The 15144-nt window shown below is 42.4% G+C and overlaps 1 protein-coding gene across 3 annotated transcripts in view; it reads left to right on the top strand.

The window, feature by feature from the left end:
• Positions 1–396: 396 nt before the first annotated feature.
• SPTLC2 (serine palmitoyltransferase long chain base subunit 2) overlaps positions 397–15144 on the top strand; it is a 93390-nt gene continuing 78642 nt past the window's right edge. The window contains exons 1-2 of one of the 3 annotated variants that reach the window (XM_033107791.1): positions 1993–2488; positions 2874–2963. In XM_033107791.1, coding sequence (XP_032963682.1) covers positions 2369–2488; positions 2874–2963 — 210 coding nt within the window. In that variant the 5' untranslated portion in view covers positions 1993–2368. Of the gene's footprint in view, positions 436–1992; positions 2489–2873; positions 2964–15144 lie in introns of those variants that run through there. The other 2 variants (XM_033107794.1, XM_033107792.1) reach the window with 2 other exon arrangements.

Consider the following 15144-nt stretch of genomic DNA (forward strand, 5'->3'; position numbering starts at 1 on the left):
TCCAAATAAAGAATCCCAAAGCAATGTGACACATGTTTACACAGGTGTATAAAGTTCACAGAGAAGAGTTTAATTTTGTGGGGAGGTTGGAGTTCAAGAAAGATTTCACAATCGAAATCATCTGAGCGATCTTGGAGGAAGAGGAGAGTCACAACTCTGGTGCCTACCACAGAACTTTGCATATGAACTCAGTAATATAATGAGGCTGCTTATGCATCTGGAAGTTGTTTTCCTACTTACATGGAGTCTGGGGTGTTTCCTAGTGCCTTCTGAGGCATTCCTTTTGTGATTTAGCAATGGCGTGTAAGGTCATCAGATTATTTGTGTATTGTATCACTGATGCTCACAAAGCCTTATGAGGTAGTACTATTAAATTTGTAAGGTGGGTGAAGAAAGCAAAGCTGATGTTGCATGACTCGTCCAAGACCACACATGGTGAGTAAGTGGCAGAACAAGACAAAGATCCTGGCCTCTGGAGGGAAGAATTGGCTAATAGGATTCCTCCAATCTTGTCAGGCTCCTTTAATCTTAGTCTGCAGTTCAAGGCTTTGCTATTTCTAGCCTCTGCACCTGAGCTTCTGACAGTTCCTTCTCATTTCCAGCTTTCCAAATCCTGATCATCTTTCAAGATCAAGCTCATCCCACATCTTCCTCCCAAATCTTCTCCAGATTCATTCAGTCCACTATCTAAACTTCAATTAAAATCCCTTAGCTCTGCTTCCAACCAGATTTCTGCCCTGAAACATTCCCATATAAAAAGTGATGGCTAAACACATCACTGCCATCTAGCCTTTCTCCTCAGAATTCATGTTGCCTAATCTCTTCAGCCTTCAGTTGGTCCTTTATTCTTGTTTACTTTCTATGTGTATATCTTGTCTCTCACTAGAATGTGAGACACAAACCACGTTTCTTTTTTACTTCATCACAAACTTTTCACAAACTTTTGTTCTTTGGGATCATGGTGTTTGTTGACTCAAAACAGGATATCTGCTCTGCCCACCTTCTGTAGATTGTTCAGCTCCTAAATCATGCACGACTGCTAACTTGTCGGTCCTCCTTTCTCAAGTTCCTGGTGGGTGGGGGAAGAAGGCAGGGGTTGTCATAGGTGCATTCAGCAATTAATAATAAGCAACACTTAATGTTTACTAATTGCTAGGTCCTGTACAAAATACACTACATGTATTAACTCATTAAATCCTCAGGATAACTATTACCCCACTGAACAGATGAAGACATTATAGAGGTCACTCTGCTAGTAGTAAGTGGTGCAGTCAGGATTCAAACCCAGCCTGTCTTAACTATGACACTAAATTCTTTATGGGTAATCAAAAGTCTCTTGCTATAATGTATATTCATTTCCTTTCTTTCTAACCCCTGTGGGAAGAGAATTAAAGGGGTGAGAAAATAATACAGTATTTCTTATGCTCCTAGTATGGGCCAGATATTATGATAGGTGCACAATGCTTTATTAATATAATTCTTGCAAATGAGTCTATGAAGCAGGAAGTATTAACTCCATTTTAAAGACTTTGGCTCCCAAAGTTGTTAAATACTCAAGGTTTAGCTTCCCGATATTGGCAGAGTTGGAAGGAGACCAGGTTTCCTGACTTTCAAGGAAGTGCTCTTTAAAGGAAATTGAATAGAAAACAGATAGTGACAGATATGAAGGGAAAAGAGACATCTGAATTATTAAGAAATGTGTCAATGTATACTGAAGAATGGTGAGAGAATGTCAAAAAGGCTATTCTATAAACACCCATAAGGAATTATTTATTTAAATAAAGGAGCCCTGCCGTGGCCTGGGATTAAACCCGAGGATTGACCAAGAGGCAAGGGAGAGAGGGCGTCCACCCGTCCTAGAGAACCCGCGAACCCGCTCTAGAGACAGGCTCAGCCCCCTTTTTCTCCTCACGCACTAATTGGCTACTTCTTCCTGAGCCCCGCCTCCTCTCCCGGGGGGACCATTAAGCAGCCCAGCCTTTCGGACGACCCGGCTTGGACCTCCAATCTGGTGCCAGGTTCATGCGTCCCTCCAGAAGAAGCCCTCTCGACACCGGCGAGCCGCTCTCCTCTGGCCAGTGATTGGCCGGGCCGCGGCATGTACGGCTCCGTCTCCTCAAGATTGGTCAGCGGTCCGTAGGCTCACGACCCTCCTGTCCGCCCCGCACGGGCTTCCCGTGGGCGGCGGGGCCGCGGCTTCCGCGGGAGTGGGCCCCGCCCCTAAGTGACGGCCCGGCCGGGAATTGGCGGCAGCGTGCAGCCATTTCCGGTTTCGGGGAGGTGGGTGGGGTGCGGAACGGGACTTGGAGCCGCCGTCGCCTTGGCCGCTGCTAACAGAGCCTCCCTTGCGCCTGGTGCTGCCGGGACCATGCGGCCGGGACCCGGAGGCTGCTGCTGCCGTCGCCCAGTGGGGGCGAACGGCTGCGTGGCGAACGGGGAAATGCGGAACGGGTATGTGAGGAGCAGCGCCGCAGCCGCCGCGGGCCAGGTACGGTGGGACCGGGCGGCCGGGCCGGGACTGCGGGCCGGGACCCCGCGAGCTGGCGCCCTTGCCGGGCCGGCGGAGGGGCGGCTGGGCGGGGCGAGGTCGCGGTGACCGTCCCCGGGCGTCGGGCGCAGCTCAGGTGAGCCGGCGGCGGTATCCTGGCGCCGACCGGGCCTGCCCCGAGCCGGGAGCCTCAAGGGCGGCTCGGGCTGCCGCATCTCCGCTCCTGAGGTCTGCCTCCCCTCCCCCCGGAGGTTTGGGCTCCGCTCAAAGCCCTGGTGCTTTACCCGATCCAGCCAGAAGTGCGGGCTGACCCCCGGGGGAGACAGAGAGGGACCCCTCGGACCCAGGAGGAACCACTCAGCGGCTCTTGATTCTTTCTCCCGAGGCTCCTGCTTCATGCCCTGGAGATGGTTGCTTCCTCTTAGAGTCCCGAAGCCTTTCGAGGAAAATCATCTTGGGGTCCTCAGGAGGCAAAGTAAGTTAGGAGATGGTATCAGGCGAAAGCCCCCCCCCCACCCCAGTCTCTTACAAACCGCATACCTGCCTACCCCTCCTATAATACAAGCAAGACATGGGACCACAGATCTGGAAGTGAACCCGGCCCTGCGCCTCAGAAACATCGTGCTCTTCTTGTGCGACCCCATCGCGGGTTCCAGTTAGGGGGTCCTTTTGACCCACAGTTCTAACACACAAGGGGATTGTTGAACCTGGTGGTGACTTGTGATGACTCGGTACCAATGAACCAAGGCTGAATCACCACCCAAGGCAAGGCAGTTCTGAAATATTTTGAAAAGTTCTCAATGTAAGACAGTAATTATCAACCTTCCAATTCTCTGGACTCACAGATACTCTGCTGAAACGTGTTTTTAAAAGACGAGCTGGTTAAAAAGATGCAAGATCAGTGTTGCTGGAATAGTGTTGTGATATTTGCAATTGACTTTAATACTTATACATCTTGTTCCGATATTAAGGAAACCCCCCACCCCCAGAAGTAGCCTGTTCCCTGTAGCAGGCATGTGACTGTTGTGATTTAATTTGGCTTTAACATAAATATCTGACAGGCTCCTCCCCCAATCTGTAGATGTGATAGATAGGCCTGTTGCTGTTTGGTGTGAAGCCGGAGCTGAAAATAAAGCATTTCTCCAGATCATGTTGAGAGAGTAAGACTGTAAGTGTTGGGGGGAAAATACATCCAAGAGACTTGACCTCCCCTGAAGTTGTAAGGCATAAGGCAACATAATCCACAAATTCAAAAGATCTGTTTTCATTTTTAAAGAAATAATTGTGTGAGAGAGGAAGTGAAAAGAATTGGCTCATTGTAAGCAGTGGAAGGAGTTGTTTTCTTGGCAATGTAAATGGCTCATGACACAAAATTGTGGTATAGAATGTAACAGGGAAACCTAACGGGAGGAGTCAGAAAATACACGGCAGGAGAATGAATGGGTTATGCTTTGTAAGGGGGCAAAGGAACTCAAGAGACAGGTGTTCAGTTAAGGTCCTTTGTGTTTAAGTGGTCTTTTCACGGAACATAACAGAAGCTATATTCTGATTTAGTAGCAGATAGGTTCCTCGCCCTTGTAATCCCTAACAGGTTAGCATTTGTAAGCATGGTATTTCTTCAGAGATTGCCGACTAAGAAGATGAAGAAATTTCATGTTGCTAATACGAAACTTTAAAATGTCTATAATTCAAATAAACCTCTAGCTGACTTTTTCTAATGTAGATATTTTAGTGAAAAATTCCACTCAAGGCACTTGGTGGCATTTGAAAGAATGGTCTAGTGGACTGCCCAAAAGAATGTTTAGGGCTGTTTCTAGAAAGTCTCTCACACGTCTTTTTGAAACAAAGACTTAGGTATGTGCCTTTGTACACTAATAGGAGGAATATTGTCTGTGAGGTTTTTGGTTTTTTTTTTTCTTAAGCAAAAGAGAGATTTTTGATAACTTCATGAGAGCAAGAGTATCTTTAAAAAATTTTAAGTTTTCTTTTAATTAAAGCGATGTGCTAGGGCTCCAACTCCTGTTTATTTTTCTGCAGTTTCGGGGGATATAGTGCCAATTATGCCATAAAAATACATGTAAGATGTTAAGTGCACATGTGTGTTACGCGTTTATTAAAGTATAAATTTAGAGTATAACAGTTTTTAAAGCTGAGATATAAGTTCATTTCCTCCTATATCCCAACATTTATCTTTTAATGAACAAGGAGACAAGTCAGAAACTTCTGAGATCTTTTTACACTGCCCAGAGTCTATGTTTCTGTGTTTGAAAGGATGAATGTACAGATACTCCTCCACGTCCAGTGGGGTTATGGCCTGATAAGCCCATCATGAGGCCAGAATGCGTATAATGCTACACTATAGAGCAGGGGTGTCCACACTGCGGCCCGCAGTCCATTGTTGATTGGCCCGCAGCAAATTCCAGAAATATATTTAGTTTACTTAAATAAACCAGGTGAGGCAATACGTACTTCACCTCGAGTGAGTGGCCCGGCTGTTTGTGTATTTTACCGCATATGGCGCTTGGTGAAAAACGTTGAAAAACATTTGGACAGCCCTGCTCTACAGAGTATCAGTCGTTTACCCTTGTGATGGTGGGTGTACTAGGAGTTGTGGTTCACTGCTGCTGTCCAGCATAACGGAGTATCCGACTGCATATCGAGGGAATATCCGACTGCATATCGCTAGCACAGGAAGAGATTAACAAACTCATAGCAGGTTTGTACTGAATGGATATCGCTTTCATGCCGTCATAAAGTTGAAAAATTGAAAGAATCGTTGTAAGTCAGGGACTGTCTATGTATGTTTGTCACTTTGTTGGATTTGGATTTAGATTTCCAAGTTCAATAGATCATGTGGTGGAATAGGTGTATGAAACAATCAGACATTACTGTTTGCTTTTGTTTTCTGGGTTTTTTCCCCAACTTTTTCCTTCCTTTTTTTCTTTTTCCTTTTCTCTTTTCTTTCTTTTGTTTTTTTTCTTTGTCCCCCCTTTTTTCGCCTCCCCCCCTCCCACACTCCGGTTCAAGCTGTTGTTTTCTCAGTCTGGTTGTGTAGGACACAGCTCCCTCGCCCATGCTGGTATTATGAGCCTTGCGCTGCCCTCCGGCTGAGGCATTTGGTCGCCAGTTGTCAGTCGGCAGCTCTTGCAGGCTGCCAGCCACTCACGATGGCTGGCGGCCACTCACGCTGGTCGCTGGCTGCTCTTGGCAGCACACAGTAGCCGGCGGTAGCCCATGGCAGCTCAGAGCAGCCCAGCTCCAGGGAGAGCCATTGTTCACAATCTTAGCTGTAGAGGGTGCAGCTCACTGACCCATGTGGGAATCGAACCAGCGACCTGGGGGTTAGGAGCACAGCGCTCCAATCACCTGAGCCACAGTGCCGGCCCCCAATGTTTTTTATTGTGGTAAACTACACATGACATAAAATTTACCATCTTAACTGTTTTTCAGAGTACAATTCAGTAGTGTTAAATACATTCATAATGTGCCACCATCACCACCATCCATCTATATAACTCTTCATCTTATAAAACTAAAACTCTATACGCATTAAGCAGTAACACCCCATTTTCCCCTTCTCCCATTCCCTGTCAACCACCATTCTGCTTTGTATCTTTATGATTTTGATTGCTGTAAGTACTTCATATAAGTGGAATCGTACAGTATTTGTCTTTTTGTAACTGACTTATTTCCTTTAGCATGGTTCATCCTCATGGTTCATCCATGTAGCAGCATGTATCCGAATTTGCTTTTTAAGGCTGAATAACATTCCATTGTATGTACATAGACACCACATTTTGCTTGGCCATTCATATATTAATGGCACTCAGGTTGTTTCCAGGTTTTAGCTATTTTGAATAATGCTGCTATGAGCATGGGTGTAGAAATACCTGTTCCATATACTGCTTTCAATTCTTCTGGATATATACCCAAAAGTGGAATTGCTGGATCATAATTCCGCTTTCAGTTTTTTGAGGAAACGCCAAACGGTTTCCCGTGGCGGCTGTACCATTTTACATCCCCATCAGTGGTACACAAGGGTTCCAGTTTCTCCACATCCTCACCAGCACTTGTTATCATTATTATTGTTTTTTAATGGTAACTCTGAGGTAATAGGGAATATATATTTTTGTCCCTGGTTCCTTGCACAGAATTCTTAAGACCTGTGTGATTTCCTAAGTGATGAGACGACTAGGAGCATCTTTTGTTGTGATATTTGGTCTTTGACCCTGATTCCTGACAGAGTACCTAAATCTCGGAATTTTCTGGGTGATAGGAGTGTCTTTTGTTCTAGTGAGGTGACTCTGGGTGGGCTTCTGGTTGGGGACTGGTCACCAGAAAGATCAAGCCATGATTGGAAACTTGGAATTCCCAGCCTTACCTCCCGTTTTCCAGAGACGGGAGACGGGCTGGAAATGGAGTTAATGATTGATCATGGCTACGTGAGGAAGCCTCGGTAAAAATCCCCCAAGTACACACAGGATTCGGAAAACTTCCTGGTTGCTGAACACAGGGAGGTGCCAGGAGAGTGGCGTACCCCTTCCCACACACCTTGCCCTACGCAGCTCTTCAAGCTAGATGTTCATCTGTATCCTTTGTCATCGTTTTGTTTGTTTGTTTTTATTGGAGCCTATTGAGGAACAGTGTGTTTCTCCAGGGCCCATCAGCTCCAGGTCAAGTCGTTGTCCTTCAGTCTAGTTGTGGAGGGTGCAGCTCAGCTCCAAGTCCAGTCGCTGTTTTCAATCTTTAGTTGCAGGGGGCACAGCCCACCATCCCATGCGGGAATTGAACCGGCAACCCTGTTGTTCAGAGCTCGCGCTCCAACCAACTGAGCCCTCCGGCCGTTGTCTTCAGTCTAGTTTTGGAGGGTGCAGCTCACTGGCCCATGTGGGAATTGAACTGGCAACCTTGTTAAGAGCTCATGTTCTAACCAGATGAGCTAACCAGCCTCCCCCTCTATCATATCTTTTTATAATAAATTTGTAAACAGTAAACAATTTTCCTGAGTTCTGTGAGTTGCTCTAGCAAATTAATCAAGCTGGAGGAGGGGGTCATCGGAACCTCAGATTTTTTATTAATAGCTGATAGGTGAGAAGCAGAGGTGACAATCTGGACTTGAGATTGGCATCTGAAGTTGAGAGGCTGGGGGACAACAGTCTTGTGGGCCTGAGCCCTTAACCTGTGGGATGTATCAGGTAGATAGTGTTGGAATTAATTGTAGGACACTGAGCTGTTGTTGCAGTATTGGGTGCTGGTGTGGAAACACTCACACTCCCCCCACCCCAAAATCTGGTGTTAGAAATGTGAGTGTGGTAGTGTGAAAATAAAGGAGACATCACAGGAGTGTTGGGGTTTTTGTTTTTACAGTAGCCATGTCATGCGGGGTCTCAGCTCCCGCTCCCCACATAAGAACGCAGGATATGGTGAGGCCAAAAAGGAACACCCACGGAGCCATAGATAGGGGAGTCACACCACTATATTCTCGCTGGCAGCATCCGCCTCTCTGCAATCTGCAATCCACAATCCGCCCTTGCTAGCCCCCATTTGCTTCTAGCGTAGCCACGGCAGTTATATTAGTGGCCAATGGCTCACTGGTTACAGCTGACGGCCAGCTAGCCACAGCTGATGGCCATCCAATCACAGTTGATGGCCATTTACTACCTGAGCCAGCACCTTTCCACGTGAGGCCGAGAGCCTGGAAACTGCACTCCTGGCTCTGTCCCCATGCCATCCTCATGGGTGTAGAAGAAATCGCCTCTTTAATGATGACAGTAGACACAGTTCTCACAGGAAGTGTCAGTAAAGCAGTAATTTTCCCTCCCTGCCATTTAGAGGAGGAGAGGAGGGTGAACCTTTATTTGAGGTAAAGAGTGGCAATTAGCATTAGGGAGAGTTTGAAAGAACTAGAATTGTGGAAGATTTGACAGAATTAGAACTGGAAGGACCTTTAGGGGTTTATGTAATTCAGTCCTTTTATCTCTTTGTAGGACTTTATTAAAACTAATCTTGATAGATGATTCTATCCTATTTTTAAAGACCTCTAGAGAATTTGCAGGGAATTTTCTCATCAGCATGTTGCAGTAGTCAGTGATCTTCATTTCTAAGAGTTTTTTACTATGGATTTAACATTTGATTAAATAAATTCTGTATTTTGGTTGCGCCTGAAATACAATAGTTTGAATTTTTTTAAACTCCTTGTTAACAGCACTTTCTCTTTTTTTTTTAGATCTTCCATTTCTTTGTAGAACTTTTGAGTTTTGAACACACGTTTTGCCTTCCTTAATTAGTTAACAAGTATGGAAGGAAAAGAAATTATCTGCCTTTGAGACAGTTTTGAACCTTTTTTTCCTTTAGGGGTAGTTTTAATGAGATTATTAGAAGGATGAGAGCCTCTAGCTATCAGGATAAATAAGATTCTGTCTTAAGGAGGAAGTGGGACACAAGTTATTTGTTTTTTAATTTTTATTGGGGAACAGTGTGTTTTTCCAGGGCCCATCAATCGTTGTCCTTCAATCTAGTTGTGGAGGGTGCAGCTCAGCTCCAAGTCCAGTCACTGTTTTCAGTTTTAGTTGTTGTAGGGGCGCAACCCACCATCCCATGTAGGAATTGAACCGGCAACCTTGTTGTTAAGAGCTCGTGCTTTATCCAACTGATCCATCAGGCCACCCCACGAGTTATTCTCTTATTTATATATTAAGACAGGCGAAGTATAAAGAACACATAGTGCTGGTCCTGCTACTTATACAGTACTTAGAAGGAGGCAAATGAATAACTAATGAAGGATGGTTTACTAAATAGCTAGTAGCTTTTGTTTCCACTGAGAGGAAACAGTAACTGTGAAAAGAAGTTAATTATGAGACAGGAACAGGAGGAGTAGGTAGAATGTCCTGTTCAGGTTTCGCAGGGCCTGATGAGACACCAGAAGACCTCAAGGGCTTTGCACAAATAACGTTGTAACTGTATACAACTTGTGAGACTAGATTTTTGTTTCAGATGTTTTTTGTTCCAAAGGGAAAAAACATTTTGATTCTTAGCTAGCTAGATCTGAAAGATACGAGAGTCATTTGAAGTACTCAGGAATTCTCTTTAATAAAAATTCTTGGGAGATGAGACCAGTATTTAATATATAAACCACTGTATTCTTAAGGTAGTATTTTAGAACTCGGATATTCAGGGAAGGCAGACTTGTCACCATTTAAAGTTGGCCTAGGTGCCCTAGAAACTTCATAGTGCTCTGAGCAAGGTAGTTAATTGGTTGAGACTCAATTAGATTGAATTTTTGAAAGAAAGAAACAGTGTTTATTGGCAGAATAGGCAATTGAGAAGGATGGGTAGAGGCTGTGTCTGCATTTCAGTGGGTGTGCCGCCTTTCACTAAATACAAGTCTGTGGCCTCAAAAGTCACTTGCCTTCTAAATAGTTCCTAAGAAGGCTTCTAATATAATTTGTAATTTGTGATCGATGAAGCGAGTAAGTTCTTTACTCTTGACCCATTTGACCTCAGAAAATTTATCTTAATGTTTGTTGTCTTTAAGACTACTTTAAAGACCCACTGTGAAGGTGAAAGTGGATATTTTTCTTTTGTTTTAAAATAATTTTTGCTTCTGACTGTAGAAATAATACATATGTAGTAAGGCCCTAAAGGATTGGGCTAACCTCTTTGTTGGGGGTTCATTTCTTAATTTGTTCTGTTAAAAATCAGTCTGCTGCTTTCTGATAATTTCTAAGTACAGTGAAATGTGCAGTTATACTGAGACTATGAGTGTGACCCAGCCTTTTGCTGCTTGATTACTAGTAAACCCCTTCAGCAAATAGTTGAGATTTTACTGTTTTTATTGTGACTGGTATGTAATAGGAACTCAGGAAATCTTAGTTGAAGGAATGAATGCATGGTTGTTAAAGGCATGGGAGTTTTCAAATGGGCAAAGGATTTGAATAGACATTTCTCCCCAGAAGACATCCAGATGGCTAATAAGCACACTAGATGCTCAACATTATTAGTCATTAGGGAAATGCAAATCAAAACCACAATGAGATACCACTTCACGCCCACTAGGATGGCTAAACTAAAAAGCCAGATAGTACCAAGTGTTGGTCAGGATCTGGAGAAATTGGAACCTTCATACATTGCTGGTGGGATCCTAAAATGATGCAGCCACTTTGGAAAACTGTTCCTAAAATATTAAACATACAGTTACCATATGACCCACCAGTTCTTTTCCCTAGAGAAATGAAACATATGTAGACATAACTTGTATATGAATGTTCATAGTAGCATTATTCGTAATAGCTAAAAAGTAAAAGCAGCTCAAATATTCACCAGTTGATGAGTGGCTAAGCAAAATATGGTATATTCATACAGTGGAATATTACTCAGCAATAAAAAGGAATGAAATACTGCTATGTGCTACAACATGGATGAAAGAAACATGCCTCGTGTAGAAAGCCAGACAGAAAAGGCCCTGTACTGTATGATTCCATTTATATGAAATAGCCAGGATAGGAAAATCCATGGAGACAGACAGTAGATTAGAAATTTGCCAGCAGATAAAATTATTATTTAAAAAGCAAACCTTCTGCACAATATGACACCAAAAGTAAAAGAACAGGCCACGGACTGAGAGGAGATATTTGCAACACATCACTGATAAAGGGTTACTATTCAGATTACAGAACCCTACACATCAACGAGAAATGAACATGCAATCCAGTGGAAAAAATGGGCAAAACAGGAAGTGGCAATTCACAGAGAAAGAAATTTGGTTGGAAAATAAATATATGAATATACTCATTGTCACTAGTTCTCAAGTATCGCCAGTTAAAACAATGAGATACTGTTTATCATCTTAACCAGTTTGAAAGCTGTAAAAATATGACAGTATTAAATGTTGACAGTGTTAGGTAGCAGTGGGGACTTACATCCTGTGTCCCCGAAAAAGACCTAGCCAGTCAGTCGGCTCTAATGCGTCTTTGGGAGCAAAAATTAGTGTAAGACTTGGTATTATAATGTATTAATTACATAATACCCGGTCTTATAGTATAGTAAAATAAGACTGGGGCTTATATTAATTTTTGCTCCAAAAGATGCATTAGAGCTGATTATCCGGCTAGGTCTTATTTTCGGGGAAACACGGTATATGGGTGCTCTTAGTATAAATGGGTACAATTTCTTTGGAGACAGTTTGGCAATTTGTAGAAAAGCTGAAATATGCATATTTATAGTGACTGCCCTTCTAAGTCTATATCTAGGTGTATACAGTAGCAGAGGTTTTCAAACTTTTTTTTTCCAACCCACACCAAGAAACATTTTTGTATCACAACTCAGTGCATACATAATGTATGTATATTTTATGTACTTTACATATTTTATACGTGTATACATAGATACTTTAAACAAAAGTTGCATAAATCAGTGCTTACCGTTGAAACATGCAGCTCAGTCTGATAATCTTTATAGCGTACTGCTCAATGAGTGTTGAACGGAACGTGTTAAAAATGCTGGTCCCAGGCTTGGGGTTGTTCTGAGGCCCCTCTCCTGGGCGTGTAGATGAACGCCTTCTGTGTCTTCACGTGGCCTTCCCTCTGTGTCCAGATCCCTTATTCGAATAAGGACATCAGTCGTATTGGGTTAAGGCCTACCCTAATGGCCTCGTTTTAACTTAATTATCCTGTCCAAATAAAGTCACATTATGACATATTTGGGGTTAGGACTTCAATGTATACATTTTGGGGGTTCATTTCAGCACAGACAGTTTTCCCAAGAAATTCTCATGAACACAGGAGACATGTTTAAAAAGAATGTTTATTGTAAAAATATAATAAAAAATTGGAAATAACCTAGTTGTCTATTAATAGGAGAATGGCAAAAAAAAAAAAACCAATGAACAACAGTATGGTATGTTCATACAGTGGGATGAATCGATCTATGAGGTGTGATAAAAAAATACGTTGAATGTTTACATTTAAAATTATTACAGTAAAAGACACATTGCCATTAACCCCTCAAAGTAATCCCCCCTCGCTTCGAACACGCTTATCCCATTGTTCTTGTCACTTGCTGAAGCAGTTCTAGAAGTCCTCTTTTGTAAATGTCTTTAGTTGCTCTGTCATGGCTGCTTTGGTGTCCTGAATTAATTCAAAACGTTTACCTTTCATGATCATTTTAACTTTGGGGAAGAGCCAGAAGTTACACGGTGCCAGATCCGGTGAATAAGGTGGGTGAGGACACACTGCAATGTTTGTATTTGACAGAAATTGCCATACCAGAAGCGATGTGTGACACTGAGCATTGTCATGATGGAGGATGATTTAGGGCCCACTTTAAAACACACCTCTTTCAACCGTAGCTCACACCTGACTGATTGCACTGAACAAGTTGAAACTTGTCATACTTACTAAGGTTTGACGCAGCCACCTCCTGTATTAAAGCTCCCTGCCTTTCTGTGAGATGGTACTTGGCAGCAGCATTCACCATAGTTTTTGATCGCACCTCGTATGTTACGAACATGGGTAAATCTCAGATACATATTGTTAAACAAAAGTTGCAGAAAGATACATACAGTATGATAGGTGTATAAGGCTTTACAACATGCAGGACAAAACTATATTGTTTATGGCTATGTGCTTATAGTAAAGGTCTTTTTTTAAATTCATGGAAATGATAAACACCAAATTGAGGGTAGCTTTTATATCATCTAGTTAAGAAGGGAAATAGCACATCCCCAGGGCAACTTCCTAAAAGGATTGGGGAACTTCTTAAACCTATGTCGGATCATAACACTCTCCTGATGGCATCCTATGATTTATAACAAAATACAAAGTGTCTGTGGACTTACAAGACATGTGAAGAGGAAAAGTAAGACAGCTTAGAATCACTTATAAAAGAAAGGCTTCTCACTTTGTCTACATTTTTGATCCTGTATATTTAAATATGTCCGTTTAGAAAGTATTCTTTAAAATAGTTTCCTTATTCGCTTTTATCTCAAAAATCATGTTTGCATATTTGAAAATAGCTAGGAGAGTGTATCTTGAAAATTCTTATCACAAGAAGAAAATTTTCTAACTATGTATGGTGACAAATGTTACCTGGACTTTTGTGGTGATTGTTTTGCAGTATATACAGATATCAAATCATTGTGTTATATACCTGAAACTAATGTTACATGTCAATTATACTTCAATAAAAAACAACAAAAATGTTGATCTTTGCATCCTTTTTCTTTCCTAAAAAGCAAAACAAAAAAACCATAGAATTCTTGAAGACAAGGATTATCTTTTATTTGTATCATTAAATACAGAGTTCTGTTCTTGACATGTAGATAGAAATGAAATATTTATCAAATGAGTAAAAAGGACAAGGTGATTATAATCATTCTGAGCGTCTTGGTATAATGGCGCTCTGAGTTCCTAGGAGAGACTTTGATATCTGAAAATTATTTTTGTAGTTTTGGAAATGTTTAAAAATTAAACAGGAGAAATCTCCACTTCTAGGCACGTGAGATTAAAGGGAGGGAAGATCAAATTGTGAGAGGATTCCCAAGGCGAGGAGTGCTGAAATAATGAGAGGTGAATATGTAGGCAGACATATTCTCTCTTTCAGTCATATTCATGTCCCCTCCCTCCGTACCCCTGGGAGAGGAGAGTTTTTGACTGATTGCTAGACATTATGTATTAAAGGCCTGCAGAGACTAAAGTCAACGTTGTTTTCGCCTTCTGCTCTCTTGGGCAGATGTGGTGAGGGGCTAAGCACCACCATCTAACCAGAGATTGATTGAGCTGGGTGGGGCTGGGCTGAAGTTTTAGGTAGATTCAGATCACTCTCGGGAGCACAGTGTCTCAAGGATGGGATCCATTGGGTGTTATGGGCTCTCCTAGTAATACAACTTTATCTCCTGAACATTGTAAAATTGTGGTTGATTTCAAGTCACCTTTCGAGTCCAGCCTTCCAGCTTCTCCCGCACTTGGTAAACGTCCTGTGCGGGAAATGGGCCATGTGTCTTGGTCTCATCTAGAACTCAGTCTGTCATACAGCTATCTTAAGCTCTGCTGGTTTTTCTTTCTCTCGGTAGAGTTCTTCTACCTATAGCGAGCCAAATCTATGATCAGTCCATGCTCAAACTCTGCAAATACCACCAGGCACATTTGAAAATGGCTAGCAATTTCAGTTTACTAAGGAAAGGCTCTTCCCTCTGGAATTTTAGTTCATCTTGTCCACTTTGCTTTGCATGGAAGACAACTCTTCAATGCCATTAAAACTGTTAACTTCTTTTGAGTGATCTATGTGGTTTTATCTAGTTCTGTGAAAGTAATGGCTTGCCCTCTACCCTTTTATTTTTTTTAATTTTTATTGGGGAATACTTGGGGACACTGTATTTTTCCAGGACCCATCAGCTCCTAGTCGAGTCATTTTCATTCTAACCGTGGAGGGCGCAGCTCACTGACCCATGTGGGAATCAAACCGGCTACCTTGGTGTTATGAGCACTGCGCTCTAACCATCTGAGCCAACCAACCGCCCTGCCCTCTACCTTTCAATTCCTACCTTGAAGCAGACATCTCAATATTGTTTTTCAATTTTTTGTTTTTGTTGTATAAATGTGACATAAAAATAAAGTTGTTTAACAAAACAGAATACTCATAGATACAGAGAATAAATTGAT

Source organism: Rhinolophus ferrumequinum, chromosome 6 (assembly GCF_004115265.2).
Source record: "Rhinolophus ferrumequinum isolate MPI-CBG mRhiFer1 chromosome 6, mRhiFer1_v1.p, whole genome shotgun sequence".
NCBI classification, from domain to species: Eukaryota; Metazoa; Chordata; class Mammalia; order Chiroptera; family Rhinolophidae; genus Rhinolophus; species Rhinolophus ferrumequinum.